At 38.1% G+C, this 22,229-nt stretch overlaps 1 protein-coding gene across 1 annotated transcript; it reads right to left on the bottom strand.

Annotated features, from left to right (window-relative positions):
* Nucleotides 1–2,360: 2,360 nt before the first annotated feature.
* Nucleotides 2,361–3,921, bottom strand: LOC104439556. The gene is made up of 4 exons (XM_039308108.1): nt 3,725–3,921; nt 3,472–3,632; nt 3,094–3,148; nt 2,361–2,971 (listed from the first exon to the last, which is right to left on the bottom strand). Exons 1-4 carry the CDS (start codon nt 3,749–3,751, stop codon nt 2,564–2,566), a joined length of 651 nt encoding a protein of 216 aa, XP_039164042.1. The 5' UTR covers nt 3,752–3,921; the 3' UTR covers nt 2,361–2,563.
* Between the last annotated feature and the right edge of the window lie 18,308 nt (nt 3,922–22,229).

Here is a 22,229-nt window from a genome sequence, read left to right as displayed (position 1 = left end):
TAAAATAAATATACCACCATATAGGAAATCACCATACGAGTCCAACGCCGCCAACCACGTGCCGATCGGAGCCTCCACGCGCCCACACGCGCCGCCTGGGTGCGCGGCGCGCGTTCGACGCCTAGGCGGCGCGTGGCAGCGCGTGCGGCCTCCTTCGGTGACGCGCCTCCGACCGTCTTGCTCGTCTCGTCAAGCCCAGTCTGAATTTGTGATTTTATTTTATTTTTATTGAACAAAAAGTCTCGAAAATCACAAATTAGGGCAAGATCTGTACTAATTAGGGCTAATCCGTACAAATTAGGGCAAAAACTTTATGCGTTCAAGTTCTGGGGTTATGGTTGCTCTGATACCACATGTTGGACGCAAATTGTGTAACCCCAAGATCTTCATAACTAGAACAAGAATATGCATAATTGAGTAGAAAAATTAACGCACCTGTTTTGGGATCCATTGTTCTTGAAGCGGAAGCAGAAACACAATGTTCCACGCACAAGTCCTTCTCCTCTATTGCCCTCCATATCACTGGCTCAATGAGGCGGCTCCCCTCACGTTTAGCGTTAGGTAAACGCCCCTTAGGTGAGGATACATGTGAGAATTAGGGTTAGAGAAGAGACTTGAGCACTATTTATAGAGTTTCGAGCCAGTCCCTCTCATTATAGAGGCTAGACTCAACTCAGCCCACACTAGCCAGCCCATATTAGACTAATTAAGAAACCTTCTCTCTCACCTTAGACCAACCCTGTTTTACGGTAACCGTAAAAACAGTAAATTACAATATCAATTAATTTAGTCCACATTAAGAAAACTCTTACAAAAGGGACATGAAAGTTGTTGCCAAAGCAACTCACTCAAACAGTTGTAGAAGTTTGTAAATTTTGGCCAAGTCAAAGAGCAAGTGAAACAGTTCGGTTGATAAGTTTGGCATGTGGGCAAGTACTAACCAAAAGCTTGCTTAATTTAGTGAATAAGCTCTTGAAGAACACTCTTTTTAGGGATAAAGAGTTCGAGACAAATGAGTGACATCTGAGGCAAAAGATGACTTTAAAATTAAGCTGTGATATGTCTAGTTGAAGTAGATGTCATTTGTGTAGGCGAGAAAAGTCCTAGCCAAGAGGGTAACAAAACTTTCATGGACAGCTTTCTTTTTTGCAAATCTCATTTTCTAGTTTGAATGAGCCAGCTTCTGACCCTTTAGAGGACAATTTCTTGGCTTCCTTAGCCAAGAGTCACTTCACGCAATAACTAGAAAGCAAGGTAAATATCCTAGATGTAAATTTGTTCAATTTTGACTATGACCTAACCATGAAAAATCAAGAGAAAAAATCAGCCAAGAAAACTGATTTCTAAGGCTATAATTTTTGTAAGTGTTGAAATATCTTGCATATTTGATTTGCTATGCCCCTTTGCATGAATTATCAGTCTTCATAAACTTGATGAATGTTATATGGAGAGACAAATGATACTTAGTTCAACTTGGTCTTTATATCTTTGTGTGAACTATGAGAGTAGTTAGAATCTAAAAAATAAAAATAAAAAAGGAAGAAGATGAGTAGTTGCAAGCGGCTGAGAGCTTAGCCCTCGCTATTGCCTCCTCGACGTCGTCAGGAAGAGCCAACGACAATGAAGGGAGAATCAGCTACGGTCGCCGAGCCTTAGCCAAGGGCCAGCCACTAAGCCTCAATGAGCAGTGGCCCTTGGCTAAGCTGAGCAAGGGCCGGCGACCCTTGACCAATCTAGGGGGAGGGTTGTGACCTTCGCCCCAAATCTAGGTGAGGGCTCGCATGCCCTCACCGCTGCTCCGCCAAGGTCGCCAACCCTTGGCGAAGGCTCGGCGACCCCAACCGACCCTCCCCCTACCATCACCAACCCTTCTCGGCGACGGCAAGGAGGCGATGGAGAGGGCTAAGCTCTTAGCCACCTGCAATTGCTCATCTTCTTCCTTCTTTTTTTTTTAAAAAAAATTAATTAATTTAATTAAAATTTATATTAATTATCTAGTCACGTTAGCAAAACGTTACGTCATTTTTGCATTTGTTTAATCATTAACTTTTGGTTTCGCCCCAGCGCCCTCACCGCAAAATGACATCATTTTGCATTTGCTTTAGCCACCTGGAAAAATTTTTTTTAATTAATTTAATTAAAATTTATATTAATTATCTAGTCACGTTAGCAAAACATCGCCACGTATGCATCTTGGCCGGATTTTCTTGTTATTAGCACTTAACTAGCTCATTTTGCTCCGATTTTAGTACTTAAATGTTACTTTATTAACTTTTGGTACTAAAGTATCCCCTGCTAAGTTTTGGTATTCCAGATGTCCGGGACTCCTACAATGGCCAATCTTCCAAATCATTGACTGATTTCTACATCGCCACACAACTTTGCATTTGCAAATTATTGATTAACACACCTAGCTTCATATAATATGCAGCCTCTTCACTAGTTAGACATCAACTAATCACAAGTACCCCCTGGACCTCCATACGTAAAGCTATACCCAAATCCTTCTTTGGGTATATACATGTCATTTTTTAGGCCATAAACCTTCGACTTGTCCACCCACTCAAACACGGCCAGAGGAGTTTGGTTTCTGTTGGACCCCGTCACGTAATAGATCTGGCGGAAAAACGTGGCGTGGTCGTACTTGCCGTCCGGCGTGTGCCCGCTTCCCAACGGAGGGCAAATTTTTTGTTTTCCCGGAGAATCCTTCTCCTCCCCAGGACACTCTCTTGCCTCCGTCGCCTAAGTTGACGAACAGCTCCTTTGGCCAATACCCGACAGCGATGTCTCCGTTCACAACGAGCCACCAATTCCCGGTACCAGGGTCCTGCTCAACATGGACTCTAATCTCGTACTGTTGTCCGCCGTATGTGGATGTCGGAGTGATGGGACTGTTAGGTGTGAGTGTCCTATGTATTTGCACGAACCCTGGACACAAGATGTTGAAGCACCCATTGCGAAAGCCATCCCCCTATTACCCCCAAAGTATATGATCAATTTCAGAAATTCACATGACATACTTAGCTCATTGCACAAAATTTTTATTCACAGAAGAAATCACAATGATGGCACTCTTGGGGTTTGATATCTTACCGTCCAGTACGTAATAAACCGTGTGAGACCATCACCATTCAAGCTTGGATAAACTAACCAGACAAGACATGGAGAAGATTGCTCACGTTCCATAGGAAAGCAACAGAGCAAGTTGAAAATGAAAATAAAAACAATATACATGTAACACAAACTTTGAGATAATTGTCCAAAAAGTTCTAAAACTATTGTATAGTTGGCAAATCATCAAAAAATTTAGGACTAAATTGGTAAAATTAAAAATTTAAAGGGTTGAATTAGTCGCCGTACAATAAGTCTAGGACTTTTTGAATGATTATTCTCACAAACTTTTAAGTCTTCATAAAAATCTACATTGACTGTTGAACTCTATTCCAACACAATAAAAGCTTGAAACTTACTGCCCATCCTGCAAAGATCGCGCTCACATGATCCGACGGACCATTTTCAATGTGAAGTCTATGCCCACTGAATTGATCTTCCGCGACTGTCAAATTATAGACGGATAGATGTGCATCGACTCCGTATTTGGTGTCCAGGTCGTCCACCAGTATAGAAACCATCTGCCAAAACGAATGGTTTGACTTTGATCGAAATTAGATCAGTTTATGTGAGCATACGCCAATGTACTTACATTAAACGACATCGAACTTACATGATGCGACGGAACATCATTGTCCATGCTGACAAAAGGAGAAGGGTTATTAAGGAGAGATCTAGCCCTTATTAAGTCTTCCTTTCGAACTCGAGGTATCGGCACTGTCCCAGCAGGACATGGTTCCCTCGATCCGAACGCAACGAGCTTGCCGATAGGGGAAGATGTTGGCGAATTGACAATATGCGCGCTCGGCTTTCTCTACAGGAAAAAAAGGCGGACATCGTTGAAAAATTTGTAGTGTAAGCTGTGCGATGAATTAAATCTACATCAAATGCAAATTTTTTCGCGTTTGCTAAGGGAAACCATAGTTGGAAGAAAATGAGAAAAAAATTCAAGATGTCCATATTTAAGACAATATGCTAAAAACATCCTCTGAAAAAAAAAGAGAAAGTTAGAGAACTAATGGTTTCTTACGCAATGTCCTTAGTTTAAAAAATGGACGTGTTTTCTGCAACCAAACACATCCTTAAAACTTTTTCTAAAATTATTGAACTATGGTCAGAATTCTATTTAGAACTGTGACTTAGGAGTGAACCCAGGTTTTATCGCACGCCATTAGGTAGTATTAAACTAGCTGTTCGTGCTATCCTTAATGGCTTAATAAGATCAATTAAGTCCTAATTTTTTTAAATTCTGGTCAATCAAGTGCTAAACTTAATGCTGGTGGAATTTTCAGTCGAAAAATGACGAATGGCCACTTAATAGAATTCACATCACTTTTGTCGGACAAGAGATTTGACCATAATTAATGGACTGAATTGAAAAGTTAGGTAAATAATGGATCAAAATAGAGCGCTAAGGACTCAATCGATCAACGGACAGCATATTTAAGACTATTGTGCTTATCAAAATTTATTCAACTAGTGAGTTAATGAGTCAAACTTTTAACCAAACAACTAGTTATAAAAAGAAATATCTATGACACCAAATATGGAATTAGTCACTATAGACACCAAATTATTTTATTTTACTTTATCTAAGACTTGACTAAAATTGACTAGCAATAAAATTTCATTAAAAATTCAATGGAAGGAAATAATTGGGTCGGAATCAAAGGCTTTCCCCTAATACTCAATTTTCCCAAATCGAACAGCCAAATCTCAAGATATTAAAACTTTTATACGCGGTCCTTCAATTGTGAGTGCTATGAATTTTCTGGTTTGATCTAATTGATTAATTTCACATTTAAGATCAAGTCACAAATTTTCCATTCACCCAAGAAATCACATCCATCGGATTTTCAAAACAATGTTTTCCAAAACCTAGTCTTAACTTTTACATAATAGCCCCTTGGAACATGTCGGACAAGGAGGATGCTACAACCATGATTGAGAAAAATGGGAAAAGCATTTATGAATGCCTAATAAGAGGTTTCTCAGTTCAATCTCGCATGTGTTACAATTGTCAATAGGACATGAGCCATAGTAAATGATTTAAAATGAGGGAAAAAGTAATAATTCCAGTTGGTTACGGAATTAGAATAATACAAGCAATGAAAAAAAAATGAGGTTTTTGAAAGTTTATGGAATATAAGAGAGGAATTAGATATCTCAGCATATTTATTCTAATTTTAACACTCAATTATCCATACATTCCTTCAATCGAAGAGTAAAGATGCATAATTACCTGAATTCTATGATTCTTCAGTAGAGGATGATCAAGCGATGGTTGTTTGTTCCCATCAATACAATCAATTGTTTCCCCTTCCTTAGTCTTCACAAAGGAAAAGTGCAAGAAATTAGTATTTTGGAAAAATCCTTCACGTCTTCAAACTCAACAAGAGCCACCAATTGTAACCCAAAATATTTTTCTTTGTAAAAATCTTCAAAATGCAAGATGCTGGAGATTTCGAACAAAATATGACTTTCCTTCACATTTTTCTAAATTGATGTTTCCGTAGTATCTTATCATTTATTTCTTTCATCTAATAGCTTAAATTTATAAATAGCTAACAATAATCTCACAAAAATTATAAGTCCCACAAACTCCTACCCTCTCTTCTTCTTTTTTGCTTTTTCAAATACAAGATTAGTTATTATCAAAGTTTTTTTTTTTTTTTTTTGGTCGAAAGATAACTTGTATTATATTAGATAACATTACAAGCAAGAGCCGAAGCATCCGTAGAGAGAATATTTAGGAAAATAGAAGGAGGGAAGAGTAGCCGGTTTGTAGGTGGGCCTTGATCCCTGTGGGCTTTAGCGGCCCAGTCCGCTGCACCGTTTGCCTGACGCCGAATGTGTTGAAGCGAAAGATTAGGGCATTGCTGAAGAAGATCGCTGAGGATCGCAAATAGATGGCGTTCCATCCATGGCGGCGGCTGGTTCGTCCGAATTATCTCCACCAATTTTAAGCAATCAGATTCGATCACAACGTGCTGAAGATGGAGATCCTGCTGGAACAGTCGTTGAAGAGCAGATATAAGGGCGTAGATCTCAGCTTGGAATGCCGATTGGGCAGGCACAGATCTGGTAAGCACATCCGTTAAAATGCCTTTACTGTCTCTGAAAATACAAGCGATTGATCCTTTCTCCGATTCTTGCCGAAAAGCCCCATCAATATTACACTTTATATATCCCTCCGCTGGTGGTTTCCATCCCTGGTCTAAACTGACCAATGTATTTTCCATCTTCTGTGGCGAGGACTGTAAAACCTTGAAGATGGTGCTTTGGGTGAGGGCATCATTGACGGCTTGGAGGGGATCCAGTGGGATCTGACGAAAGACAGCATTATTTCGTTGGCGCCAGATCTCCCACAGAATATGAGCGATCATGGCAAACTCAGGAGATGCTTGTGGGAGGGAAACTCTGTCGACAATCCAGGCATCAAATCGGCTCACTGAGGTAGGTAAGATATTGACTCCAATGTCTTCGTGATTCCAAATATCATTTGTCCACGGGCAGAAGAAAACAGATGCTCTATTGATTCGGGAACAGAAGTATTACATAGAGAACAGTAGGGATGCGGTATGATATGGCGTTGATAAAGATTGAGTTTTGTAGCAATTGCATTTTTGCAAGCTAACCAGAGAAAAACCTTAAGCTTTGGGGCTGTACACATATGCCAAATTTTCCTCCATAACATGGGTGGGTTAGTATAAGAGGATGAGGGTTGATGTATTGGTTGCTGAGATTGTATAGATAGAGAATGATAACAACTCTTTACTGTATAGGTACCAGAAGGTGTTTCTGTCCAAACCAGTTGATCCTGAAGGAGAGACGGATTGATGGGAGTATTGAGTATTGCTGCACTGACCTGGGCATCGAAGAATGCAGTAACAAGGGAGGATTTCCATTCAGAATGCTGTAAATCAATGAGATCAGCAACTAGTTCAGGTTCTCCCTCCTCTAGTAAGCCTCCTATCGGACCTATTGGTAACCAATTATCTTCTCTGATGTGTATCTGCGATCCATCCCCGACTAACCAACGTAGTTTAGGAGTAATTGCTTGACGACCTTTCAATAAACTCTGCCATCCCCAAGAAGGACGACGTCCTGAGGGAGCAGATTGAAAAGAGGAGTATCTAAAATATAAACCCTTAAAGAGCTGACTCCATATAGCTTGAGGTTGCTGAAAAAGACGCCACGCTTGCTTTCCAAGCATTGCATTGTTAAAGTTGATTAAATCTCTGAATCCCATCCCCCCTGAAACTTTCGAGAGCTTTAATTCTGACCAATGTTTCCAGTGAATTCCAGATTGACTATTTTGTTTACTCCACCAGAATGCTGAGATCTTCCTTTCGATCAATCTGCAGAGAGATAGCGGAAGCTTGAAGATAGACATGGCATACTGTGGTAAGGCTTGAATTACTGATTTCAGTAAGATTTCCTTGCCACCTTTCCATAAAAAATTTTCCTGCCAACCTGCTAACTTAGCATTTACTCTTGCCAGGATCCAAGAAAACATCTCCTTTTTGGAACGGCCCCAATCCGAGGGAATGCCCAGGTATTTACCATACTTACTGATAATAGGGACTCTGAGCTCTTGTGCAAGATTATGTTGTAACGAAATAGGACAGTATTTGCTAAAGAACACACCAGATTTGTTTCTATTAATGAGCTGGCTTGTAGCGAAACAATATTGGTTTAGGAGATTGGCAAGGTTATGGCATTCAGAAAGAGTGGCTTTAAGGAAAAATACTGAATCATCAGCAAAAAATAGGTGAGATAACTTAGGACAGTCTCTATTGAATTGAATCCCCTTTATATGGCCAATAGCGACAGCTTGAGTGAGAGTAGTGGATAGGGCATTGGCAATTAAAATGAAGAGATATGGAGAGAGGGGATCTCCTTGGCGAATTCCTCTAGTAGGCTCAAAATAAGGGAGATGTTCACCATTAAAACGAATACTAAAAGAGACTGTAGTAACGCAAGCCATTACCTGAGTAACCCAACTGTCATTGAATCCCAATTGCTTCAAATAGGCTTCCAAAAAGTCCCATTCAACCCTATCGTAGGCTTTCTGCATGTCTGTTTTGAGAATAAGATTAAAGCGTTTCTTGCATGCTCGCACTTTAAATTGATGCATGACTTCTTGAACCACCATAATATTGTCCTGTATCTGTCTATCGCTAATAAAAGCTGCTTGCTCTTTGGAAATCAAAATAGACAGCAGAGGTTTAAGTCTGTTGGCCATAATTTTTGAAATGATCTTATAAGCGAAGTTGCAAAGACTGATGGGCCGGTATTGTTCAATACTTTATGGATGCTGGACTTTAGGGACTAGGGCAATGATTGTTCTGTTTAGTGTAGGGGGCATACAACCTGTGGTAAAGAACTCTTGTACTGTTTGAATAATGGTTGCTTTGATAACATTCCAGTGATGCCGATAGAAGAGGCCTGGAAGACCATCAGGACCAGGAGCCTTTGAAGCTCCCAACTGGAAGGTAGCCTGGTAAATCTCCTCCTCTGTTACCCTGCTCATCAAGTGTGTATTCATTTCAGGAGTTACCACTGGTGGACATTGGTCTAAGAAAGGCCTAAAATCCCTGTAGCCCACAGAGCGGTATAGCTGAGAGAAGAATCCCTGAGTGAGTTCTTTTAGCTGTTCTGGTTCTTTGATCCATTGCTGGTGAGTATCCACTAGCATAGTTATTCGATTCCGTTGTCTCCTTTGCATAGTGTATGCATGGAAGAACTTTGAGTTATGATCGGCCCACTTCAACCATTGAATGCGAGAACGCATAGCCCAGAACTGTTCATCTTGAGTCCATAGTTTCTGAATTTCACATCGTATTGCATTGGCGTGCTCCTTATCCCCTTCCTGATAGGATGTTCTATTTATAATCGTCTGCAGTTGAGATTGCAAGTGAGAGATTCGTTGATGACAATTGCTGAAACGTGCTCTACTCCATCTTGTTAATCGCGTTGCAACTGCCTGTAATTTGGACATCAATGAGGTATTACTATTTTCCCATGCCTGTTGAACCATGTCTTGACACTCTTTATCTTGGTTCCAGAATGCTTCATATTGAAAAGTCTTTGCACGCTTGACAGATGGTGGCTGAGCTTGCAGCAATAGAGGACAATGATCCGAACCAACAGATGGAAGGGCAAATGCTTCTGCAGAAGGGTAAGACGTCAGCCATTCCAGTGAACAAAACACACGATCAAGCTTCTCCTTTACTAGAGCATCCCCTTCGCGATTATTGGACCAGGTGAATTCGCAACCTTTACATTGTAGTTCTAATAATGCACAATCATTGATTACATTCCGAAAGGAGGTCATGCGCGAAGTGATTGCAGGTCGCTTGCCCATTTTCTCCCAGGGAGAAAGGAAGTCATTGAAATCACCTATACACAGCCACGGTAAATGATTTGCAGCATGAATAATTCTAATGGTATTCCAGAATTCCTAACGTAGCTGATATATTGGAGGTGCGTGCAGGCAAGTGATATGCATGGAAAAGTTCGTCCTAGGATCAAGTGCCATAAAATCAACAAACTGAGCATCCGAGTGTACCAAAGTAACTTCAAAGTTATCATTCCAGAACAGAGCAAGACCACCCTTAAATCCAACTGGGTCCTTCACAAAAGAGTGAGAAAATTTAAACTTACGCTGTAGCTTAGACACGAAGTGTTGATCTTTCTTCGTTTCCATTAAAAACACAAAATCGGGCTTATCACAGGCTAACATCGCCTTCAATGCTTGAATTGTCAGGGGATTGCCCAACCCCTGACAATTCCAACTCATGAGCTTCATTTGGAACACGGTGGCTGTTGAGGGCCAGCCGCCAAAGCCCAAAGATCAGGGATATCTGCTTCCAAAACCGGAGTATCAAGAAGGAGGGACTCATCAAAAGCTGTTGATGATGGAAGTTTAATGTCATAGGGTGTGTATCTTTTTGTTTTCTTACTGGAACCCCCAAGTGGCATTGGCCGAGGAATCTTCGGCCTCTTCTGTTGTTGTTTATCCACTGGGAGGGCCTGAGTGTTTTTCATCTTTGCTGCTGCAGGTACTAAATCAGTAGTGATAGTAGTTGAAGTGACAGGATACATTTGCTTGGAAGTCCCTTGAGGCATATCAGGGTTCGAAGTAACAACCTCTGTAGCAGGGATAGGAGGGAGAGCTGGGAGGGCAGGCTGCATTTGAGGAGGAGTTTCAGGTACTGTCTCTTCCATTGACTCAACTTGTATTTTAGGATGATAAAAGGCATCCCAGTAAGGGCTAAATTGTTTAATCTCTGCTCTGAGCCAAGGTCCATAGATCATCGTGTCACGGCCATCAAATTGTGTTTCAATATATGGAAACTCTGGACAGGAAGCTGCATAATGACCAAGCTTTCCACAGGAGTAACAATAATGGGATAGTCTCTCATACCTAAAATCAAGCCATAAGGTTTTGCCTTCAATACTGATAAGTTTGCCATTTTTCAAAGGTTCTTTCAAATCTAATTCAATCCGTATTCTTGCAGAAATATCAGTTTTCACCTCCAGTACTTTACCTATCTGGGATGCAGCTCTACGCAGAATAGGAGGAGAAGTCCACTCCAAAGGTAAGCCAATAACATGCACCCAAAACATACATTTTCCAAAATCATAATGTTGCAAGGGAGTATTAGGTTGCCATGGTCGTAGGTTAACTAAGTGACCAGAAAATAACCAAGGGCTACCATCCAGAATGCGACGTTTTTCCACTTCAGTTCTAAATTTGATTATATATAGCCCTGTATCTGCCGAAGTAATGTCTACATGATCCACTCGCCAGGCTTTCTTCATCGCAACTTGAAAGGCTGATAAATTCACAGAAGGATTGGTAAAGATATTACCCACCAGAATGAGGCGACAATCATTTAGTTTGGCCGACGCAGGGATGTCATCCCAAACCTCCAACTCCTGTTCTGAGCATAAACGTCCCAGGCGATTGCATAGGGAAGCAATTCGTGAGGTATTATCACTTTCTTCCATTAGTAAAGTAAACAGAAATACACTAATATGGATAATTTGAAGAACAGATGACTGAAACTAAGAGTTGCAAGGATTGCATGTTACAGATCGGCAACATGCAAAGCAGGAATGGCGGGTAATTGAGAGATAGCGGAAGAACGGCGGAACCAGGGAACGGTGAGAGTTGAAGGGGGTAGAAGAAATTGCGCATGCGGAAGAATTAAAGAGGAGGAGAAGTAGTTAAGGTGAAATTGGCGAAGAACGTCGGTGATGCAAATGAACCACAAAGATCAGAAGAGGAGCTGAGGAAAACGAAGACATGGTGAAAAAGCTCGAGCATCACGTGAGAGAAAACTCTAACATAATCGAGAGAAAACTCTAACATTAGGAAACACTATTTCAAGGTAGCACTCTTTCAGTTATTATCAAAGTTGAATCTCCAATTATTACCATTTATAAAAGAAAAATCATCAATCTGGGGAAACACCTATATCGCTGAGGAGGATAATACGTAGAAAACATCAAAATAGCTAAGAAAAAGATGATCGAAGAAGCAATATTTGATTTTTTTTTTAAACAAGAACGCATAAATCCTATGGTATTATTCAACTAACACGCGTTCAAGCTGGCCAATTTGCAATAAAAACTTTTTAAAAAAAAGTATATAATTACCACAAACATCCTGATGGGTGACTCATTCATAGTCTTCAGTTGTCTCTCTAACTCCAAATCATCTTGGAAAATGCTGGTCTTGCCACATACAGTGTAAACGCTGCAAAAAATCAGATGCCCTAATAGTAATTTTAAAGCCATAGAGAGTTTTTGCACTCTTCCTTAGAGTATGGATTTAGCTACCAAATAGATTGTGCATTCCACCTATTTATGGAGTGAAGTCCTTCTGAAGGGCTCTATGCCATGAAACTCCCAACATTGGATCCAATTACTTAAATCTGAACCGTTCATTCCATTGCCCATCGTTTAAACTGGGAACCTCCAAAAGCAAATAGATGTAGTCCTAAGCACTGGTTGCGGTGACAACTAAGTTTACTAAAATTATCAAATTTCCTTTTTAGTTCATTCAAAACGAGGCATTTCATTCATTAAAAAGGATAATATAGGTTATGGGTTTCTAGACATAAAAAATCCTATAAAGGTAATGGTGGCTCTTAGGATGATTTTTGGGGATCCAGCTTGTTACTTGATTTGACTAGTGTGTTCTAGAGACCAACACAACTAAATTGGACTGGGGCAAGCTGCTCTTTACATTTTTCAATGATGGGTCATAGCGCCCATGGGCTTGGCTCTTGGCCCACAACCACATGCATTAATGATAAGCTAGCCGGGGCAATTTCCATGTGCAGATCAGTTACCCTCCTAAAATCACCATCGACTTCCAAGTACAGCAAGACAGATCGCAGAGCTAGGGCTTCCACTTCCGGTGCCGATGCAGCGACTACTCTATTGTAACTATGATGGGTTAATGAATCAACGAATATGAGCAAAATAAGATACGTTGTTCCTATTCATGTATCTCATTAATTCATGTATTTCTCGAGTTTATGTATTTCTTGGATTTATTTATCTACTTAATTCTTTATTTGTGTATCTCTTGGATTTTTGTATCTATTTATTATGTATCTACTAGATTCTTATATCTATTTATTTCATAGTTCATGTACCATTTCTATACATGAATTTGAAAACTCTATAAATAGATTTCAAAATCTTCATTCTAAGAAAAAGCAAAAATCACCAACATTTCCTCTCTTCAAGTTTCCACTAAGTGTTTCGGTTTGAAAATGTGTTTGATAGAGTCCTATTCATATAGTGCTGATACCAACAGGTTCAAGGTGTTGTATCTTAGGAGGCAAAGTTCATGAAGCTACTTAGCATCATTGGCAGGAACTAATTATCTTAAGGAAATTCAGTAACCGTACCTCACCTCCAATTTTTGTATATTTTGTTGTCACTTTTTTCATAAACTTTTTGGTTACAACAAACAATGTTACGTATCTTCTCCCAATACATGCCTTCTTCTTCTCCTCCCCTTCTTTATTTTCCAACAATCTTAAGACAATTATCGTTCTCATTGTTTGTTGGTTTTATCAAAAACTCGACACAGCTGATAACAATGATGTCTAGAATATTCTTGGAGACATTCCTATGGTTGTTTCAACCTAAGAGGTTCAAACCTTGTTGCCTAGTGTTGTGGCACCAAATGCTGCAAGCCTTCAGGCTGCTGAAACCATCTATGACGAACAAGAGACAGAGCAAGAGCACTTTTCACAAGGCAAGAAAGCAAGCCAGCTATCGGTCAAAGGAGAGTGGATATCCGGGTACGAAACGCTTGACCGACATGCCCAAAACTATTTTTCAAAACAATACGAGCTAAATAACGTATGGTCCAATTTTTGGAGGGATGGTTTAATTGACTTTGCCTAGTTTGATGGTACCACCTCCACTAATACTAAGTGAGAAACTGGAAACATTCACCAACGTGGGTTTTAAGCAATGGCAAAAGAAAATGGTCTTCTATTTGACTACGTTGAATCTGACCAAATACTTATCGGAGATGTGCCCAATTGTTAGTCTAGAGCAAGATGTCACGACCCTCAGGGCGTTGGAGGCTTGGAAGGACAAAGACTTCTTATGCCGAAACTATATTCTTAATTGTTCAGTGAATTCCTTTATAATGTCCATTGTAACATTGAAAGTTTTAAACAGTTATAGAAGTCCTTAGAAAAGAAATACAAAACTGAGGATATAGGCACCAAGAAATTCGTGGTTGCCAAATTTCTAGAATTCAAGATGGTGAATTCTAAATCTGTCATGAACCAGCTCTAGGAATTGCAAATAATTTTGAACGACATATTTGTTAAGGGAATGAAACTTAGTGAATCATTCCAAGTGACAGCTATTATTGAGAAGCTACCTCGGACTAGTCAAACTTCAAAAATTATTTGAAGCATCAAACAAAAAGAGATAAGTCATGAAGTTCTCATTCTGCATTTCAAAATTGAGGAGAACAATAGGAGAAATGCAAACATTTCCATGGAATTGAAAGCCAACACTGTGGAGCTTTCCAATTCCAATCAAGATATGAAGAGGAAGAAGCCCTTACTAGGTAAAGGCAAAGCAAAAGGAACAATCCTAGAAATTCCAAGGAATATGTTTTGTCTACAATAAGCCTTGTCATTCGACTAAGGATTGCAAGAAGTGCCTAGACAAAGGCAAGGGTGGTGGTGTAGTCAAGCAGTTGCATCCGACAAAGCAAGAAGATGCTAAGAGACCGATTATATGGTGATATTTGAGGTATCTTTGGTATCAAACAATACCGATTGATAGTTGGACACAAGTACCACAAATCACATTTGTGTGAATAAACATCTATTCTCATCTTACAAGAAGGCTGAAGATGAAGAGAAACTCTACGTGGCTAACTCTACAACATCAAATATTGTCGAGAGAGAAAAGGTGATCCTAAAATTCACCTCCGATAAGGAAGTCACCTTGCTCAATGTGCTACATGTATAGGAGATTTGGAGGAATCTCATTTTTGGCTTCATACTTATCAAGAAAGGTTTCAAAATTATATTTAAATATGACAAGTTTGTTCTTTCCAAAGGGGGATGTATGTGGGGAAAGGGTACTTGTACAATGACCTGTTCAAGGCCAATGTGGCTAATGTTAATGTAAACGCAAAATTCTTGTACCCAAAAGCTAGTAATGAAGAAAAATCTTCAGGTTACATTGTTGTGTCTCCTTATTTATGGCATGGTAGATTATGATATGTAAAATAGGTATAATGAAGAAATTAGCAAACTTTGGGTTAATTCTAAAGTTTGAGTTGGACACCCATTACAAGTGTGAGACTTGTGTTGAGGCTAAGTTTGCTAAGAAATCTTTCAAATCTATTGAAAGAACGAGTGAACCTCTTCAGTTAATCCATAGTGACCTATGTGATGGAAAGTTTGTAGAAAGTAGAGGAGGAAAGAAGTACTTCATCACTTTTATAGATAATTGTACTCGATTTTGCTATGTTTATTTGTTAACTAGCAAAGATGAGGCTATGAGTATGTTTATTAAGTATAAGAATGAGGTTGAAAACCAACTTGACAAACAAATCCAAGTGCTTAGGTCTGACAGAAAATGAGAATATAGTTCTTCCAACCTAAAAGAGCGGTGTGCTAATTTAGGAATAATACTCAAAACAATTGCACCTTACACTCTGTAGTAAAATGGAGTTGCTGAACGGAAGAATAGAACTCTAAAAGAAATGGTTAATGCCATGCTCTTGAAGTTCAGGTTTACCTCAAAACTTGTGGAGGGAAGTAATTTTAATTACGAACTTTATTCTTAATAAAGTACCCCATAAAAAGATAGGTAAGACTCCATATGAGTTATAAAATGGAATGTTAACATCCTACAATTTCTTAAAAGTGTGGGAGTGCTTATCTAAAGTGGTGATTTCTCCTCTAAAACAAACTTGATTGGGGCCAAAAACGGTGGATTGCATTTTCATCAGTTATGCTCAAAATAGCAATGCATTTAGATTCTTGGTTAACAAATCTAAAATGTGGAAATCCATGCCAACATTATTCTAGAATTAAGAGATGCTGAATTCTTTAAGGATATATATCCTACGAAATGAATTCAAGGTGAACCTTCTCAAAGAGATCTAGAAAATCAGAATTTGAGAATGATGAAGTTCAAGTCGAAGAAGCTAAATTTCAAAGGAGCAAGAGGTTACGGATTGAAAAATCTTTTGGATCACGTACATGTTAGAAGGTGAGCCTCAAACGTTTCAAAAAGCAATGCCGACTCCATATGCTCCTTATTAGGAAGAAGCTATCGACAATGAGATGGATTCTATCCTAAGTAATCACACTTAGGAATTAGTTGATCTTCCATCAAGAAATAAACCAATTGAATGTAAATGGATCTTCAAAATGAGGCATACAGCTAGTAGTTCCATAAAAAAGTATAAAGCATGGCTTGTTGCCAAAGGGTTTAGACAAAAAGAAGGTCTAGACTACTTTGATACTTACTCATTTGTAATGAGAATAATATTAGTTAGAATGCCAAATGCCGTAGCATTGATATACAATTTTCAAGTACATCAAATGGATATGAAAACTGCACTCTTGGAAGGTGATCTCAACAAGGAGATTTATATGGAATAACTAGAAGAATTCAAGATCAAAGGACAAACACACAAAGTGTAAACTTGTCAAATCATTGTATGGACTTAAACAAGCTCCTAAATAATGGCATGAGAAATTTGACTGTGTGATGATCCAAAATGAGTATAGAATAAATGAGTATGACAAATATGTGTACGCTTAATCCGCGTTAGTTGGATATGTGCTTATTTGTCTATATATCAATGACTTGCTGATCTTTGGAGATAACACTGAGGTTATCAAAATCACCAAGAGGGTTCTTAAGAAGAACTTTGAGATGAAAGACTTAGGTGTTGCCGATAATACTTAGCATTAAAATTCTAAAGAATTTTGACAATCTATGTTTAACACAATCTTATTAAATTGAAAATGTAATCGAGAGGTTTAAAGGATTCAACATTAAATATGTGGGTAATCATTTTCTTCCACACCTAATTTTAAGAAAGAATACTAGAAATAACATCAAGCAGTTGGAGTATTCTTCAATGATCGGCAACATCATGTACATCATAAATTGCACTAGACAAGATATTGCGCACTCAATAGGAAATTAAGCCGCTATACAAATAATCCTGGTCATAAACATTAGAATGTGCTTTTGAGAGTGTTGGGCTGTTTGTTACGAATTAAAGACAATGTTCTACAATATGGCAAATATCCAGCTGTTTTGAAAGGCTATTATAATGCCAACTAGATTTCAAATTCAGATGAATCGAAATTGACTAGCGGATATTTCTTCACATTCAGAGGTGCCACAGTATCGTGGAAATCCTCAAAGCAAATTTGATAGTGCACTCTATAATGGAATTAGAGTTTGTTATTTTGGATAAGTTTGCTGAAGAAGCATAGTGGTTTTGACAATTTTTAAAGGATGTTTGATTGTGGCCAAAACCTGTGCCTCCAATATGCATCACTATGACAATCAAGCAGTAATTATGAGGGCACAAAATGTAATAAATAATGGTAAGTCTAGATATATGTGTCGTGAGGATAATACCATAAGGCAGTTGCTTTCGAATGGAATAATTTCTTTGGACTTTGTGAAGTCAAAGGAAGATATTGTGAATCTATTGACAAAAGGTTTGTCAATTGAGCATGTAAATTGTGCATCAAGGGGAATGAGGTTAAAAGTCTTAACTTCAATAAAGAGGTTCCATGGTGGAAACCTAACCTACTGATTGGAGATCCCATGGACTAGGTCTAGTAGGACAATGCAAATTTGGAAATTCTAGTGTGAGCACTATCTCCCAATCCTATAATGCAACAATGCTTCATGCCATTTTAAGGGTATGCTATGCGTTTAATGATTCATATAATTTAGATTTCAACATCTAATGAGGTATGATAGATACATTTGATAGGAATGCACCCATATGGTGGAGCTGGCTAACTCTATGAAAATCTTTAAAGGCTTGATTTTTTAAAGCACGCATGAATCTTAAGAGATTCATGGCCGAAAGAATAAATGCAACCAAAAACCAATCTTGATTCAAAGATACTATGTGTGAGATCTACTGTCCGAACTTACACCAACAATTGGCGATTCATGGTCTAGTCCACCAACTGGTTAAGTATGTCCGATAGGCTTTCACTAAAGAATGGTTCAAAGTGAAAACTACTTATCTTGATCTAGTGTATTTCCACAAGCACATTTAAAGTTCCTCGAGTCAAAATGTTTTACTAATCCATTAATGTGGGAGATTGTTATAATTTTGATAGGTTTAATATATCAACGAATGTAAGCAAAATGAGATATGTTGTTTTTGTTCACGTATCTCATTAATTTGTGTATTTCTCGAATTCATGTAATGCTGATAAAGGTGTTTTATCTTGGGAGATGAAGTTTGTGAAGCTGCTTAGCACCGTTGGTATGAACTGATTGTCTTAAGGAAATTCAGTTAACCGTACCTTACCTTCAATTCTTGTTTATTTTGTTGTCACATTCTCGATAAATTCACTAGTTACAACAAACAGTGTTACGTATCTTCCCCCAATACTTGTCTTCTTCTTCTTCTCCTCCTCTTCTTTATTTTCCAACATACTCTTTCAACAAAACCAGCAACCACTTTCTCAGCTGAGCCTTGGCAAATACTAGCATAAGCTCCCTTCCTCTCCCCTTCAATGACTGACCATCAATGTTAAACTTTAAGGCGCCAATTTTTGGAGGAGCCTACGAATCAGGTCAGCGTTTTTTTTGTTTTTCGCCCCTCTCGTTTGTTCGAGCTTAAAGTTCTTGTCTATGGCACATGCTTCATCGACTATCGAGCTCGAGTTTGGATTTCGATTCGAAGATGAAGCCGTTGCAAGCTAGCTAAATTTTCTACAGTATCCCGGTGATTAGTTTGATTGAGGGTAAGCTAGTACTTTGTAGCATGGTGTCCAATACCCATCTGTTCATTCTAGAAATTCCATAGTTGTATATCCAGATTTGCAGTTGATGATCTGACCAAACTGCTTTTGTCCAGTCGCAAAGCAAGGGTAGGTGCTCCAAGGTATGTGGGAATTGGCGGCAAATAGGGTAGAGAGGATCGGGCGCGATTGTTCGCTTGCACAAGTTCTTGCGAGTTGGTAAGTTTTTATGGCACATACTCCAAATGAAAATTTAAATTTTTGCCATGGTGTTGAGGTTCCAGATTTTCTGCCAAAGGAATTTGGGAATATATGAGAATTGTATTCTCAATTGTAAGAATCTAGATTTTAGATGACACAATATATGAGAATTCTTCATTTTTAATCTAATACTTTAATGGTGAACCTTAAAGATCTTTATTTTTATCTAATGGAACATTGTTTTATCTCTTGGTGGTGAACTCTTCTATCCCTAAGTTATTTTCTCTCAAAACACATTCATTCGTCTCGTCTCGTCTCAAGAACTTTTTTTCAAACCAACTATGCATGACTGATTTATTATTTTATTTACTTTATATTTTAGAATTTACTTTAATAAATACAATAATGAATGACGTGATATTCTTTGACTGAGGAGAAAAAAAAAATGAGAAGTTGAAAACAGCCTATTGCAATATTCAATTTATGTCACTTTTATCTCTGTTATCCCTTTGTCTGCTCATGAGTTTCACATATATGAAAGAAAGAGCGCATTGAAATCCTCTGGATATCTACTGACATCTTGGTGAATATTTTAACTTAATCGATAGCCATGGGTAAAACGGATTACTCCTTGCATGAGATTTTGCACTGACATTGACAATCTAAGACATCATGTATTAATTACATTTCATGTTTAGAAAAAAAAAAGTATGATTGGAAGACATTTATTTATGCAACCCATGCAAAACTCGTCTCAAAAAACTCATTTCAGCAGATACTGACACAGTAGAAGACTACTAGTAGTCTGGAAATGGTGTAATTATTGAGTTTTTTTACCAATAATTTATCTCTCTTCTATCCGTAGTTCATCTACCAAGAAATACATGTTGACACACATTTGTCCAATTAATTTGGCTAGTTGGCTTCATGAACTGATGTGTTTACTTGTACTTTAACTATTTTATTTTTTCACTAATAATGAGATATCGAGTACTCTTTGAGCACTCACCTAATTCCTACCTAATGCGATAGTTCCTTGATTCTGCACATTCCGATTAATCCCCGAAGGCAAAGAGATCTAAATTAGGTGGCTACAATAGAATGCAAAAATATTGGGATTCAAACACGAGCTTTGAACGAATAAAGCAAACACGTTACCTCTTGAGCAACCCTCAAGGTTTCAAACTCGAAATCGGCACATTCCCAAGAGTCTTAAGATCTACATTAGAGAGCTCTTTTGAATAAAACCGAGAAGGGAGATTCGTATGCCCTTTTTCCATTAAAAATTAAGCATGCCATAAGTATTGTTCTTTTCATCTCTTTTTTTTTTTTTTTTGTCAAACAAAAACATTTGTAGTTATATTTAGATTAATGAACTTCCTTTTCCTTGTAATATGGTTTTAGAAGTTAATCTGAGGTTGAATTTACAGTGATACATGAACTAAAATTTGGATGGAATCAATTGATCCTACTCAATATATAGAAACTCCGTCTCAGTCCATGAGGTTAGTCTAATGTCTCCTGGCCCCAAACTTTTAGGTGCACCAAAAAAGAAAAGATTTAAGGTTGCTATACTAGTCTTAGAAAAAAAGTCAAACCTCATAGTATATCACAAAGAGATGTTGAAATTCTTTCTTAAAAAGTTTACAAAATGTAATTTCTCAATTTGTTTCATATTTCTTTTGAAAATGAGAATGAAATTTTAAAAATTCTCATTCTCATTGTTTGCTAAATTTTTTAAAAAAACAAACAATTCATTCTCATTGTTTGCTATATAATTTTTTTAGAGAACTTGGAAACAGACAATTGCAATCTTTGTGAAAAAAGAAGATTGATGGTCGACAAAGGATTCGCCACTTGATTTTTGGATTCGTGAAGTTGATGTTAGAAATTGTGGCAAACTAAACTAGTTGAAATAAATTAAACAAAGTTGCAGTAAAGGCAAGCGTAAATTATAGGGAAAGCTTTAACGAATTGAAAGAGAAATTTGTGTGATATGATATATGCTATCCTTTCTTCCCCTTCTGCTACTATTTATTCGTACTTATATACATCCTTGTGTCATAAACTGGAGGTTTCCAGACCTAACTAGCCGAAGAGTTAACCTAAATGATTGGCAAGCCTTGACGTGCTTTGGGCTCTAGGGTCTTCATGAGGATTTTAGAATACTCTAGGGATGGTATGGGAAATGTATATCTGTATTCAAGATATTTCTTATACTTAATAAGGTAGATGGTAGTCTTGTATTTAATAGAATATATGGTAGTTGGGGTGAGTGGATTTCCACCATTTGATCAAGGGGTCTATGGTAGTAATTGGAAGGCTTTATGTATGAATAGGAATGTTCTCCTAATTTGTATCACCCAATATTTGAGTAATAGAAGCACATTCTCTCCTAGAGCTTCTTTTTCTAAATACTTTCTGTCATCCACACAAGAGCAAAGGGAGCCAAAGTGCTTCACGGTTTGCAATCTCAAGTATCGGCCCGTGACACTTACATGTAATTACAGTTTAAATTAAGATAAAAAAAATATTACCGTTCTAGCCTAACTATATGCGAATTACCTCATTAAGCTACTGACTATGCTAATTATGCAGCATGCCAGCTCTCACCGGTGTCGCATGACCATTAACACCTAGTTGGGGCCATACAACCCCCAATATTGCATTGCTCTACCTTCATAGTCTCTTTTTCCTGGCCACAAATCCAAACTTCTTTCTTCCTCTTTTTTTCAAAATTCTTTTTCATTTGATTTTTTAATACTTTTTTTTTTCATTTTGTTATTCTTATTGTTAACCATCCCTATGATTTTTTTATGATTCCAAAATTGTCATTGATGTAATATCTAGTATGATAAATATAGATGTTTGTGGTGTTATCTAAATGATTGTGATGATATCCATGATATCTAAAGAGCTCGACAATGACTAGCTATGGTGATAATTCCAAAGAAGGTATATAAGTCAGATATCACGATGTTTTCATAATAACTTGGAAGGACCATGGCTGATTTCTTTAGTTTTTGAAAATTGATATGCTCATAAGTATCATTGGAAATTGAATCGCAAGTCATTTCATGTGGCTTGTCCATGGACAATATTGACAGATCAATTTTATTGTGCACGTGCCTATTACAAGCAATAGATCATGCTAATATTGAGTCGTTGGTGATGTTGTTAGTACGTTCATATGAAGATGACCATTAGAGACAAAATTATAGCCATTGACAGTTGGGAAGACCATCGCAGGAGAAGTGAAAATCGTTAGAGAATAGTTGATAGCTTTTTAGTTAGACTGCTAGAGTATCCAGTGATGGGACAGATCCAGCAGACTCCATTTTGGGAAACCGCGTTGATGTTCAAGGAAAAAGGTTGTACGGACGATCC

This window comes from Eucalyptus grandis, chromosome 3, assembly GCF_016545825.1.
Source record: "Eucalyptus grandis isolate ANBG69807.140 chromosome 3, ASM1654582v1, whole genome shotgun sequence".
NCBI lineage: Eukaryota > Viridiplantae > Streptophyta > Magnoliopsida > Myrtales > Myrtaceae > Eucalyptus > Eucalyptus grandis.
This window is presented reverse-complemented; position numbering and strand designations above follow the sequence as displayed.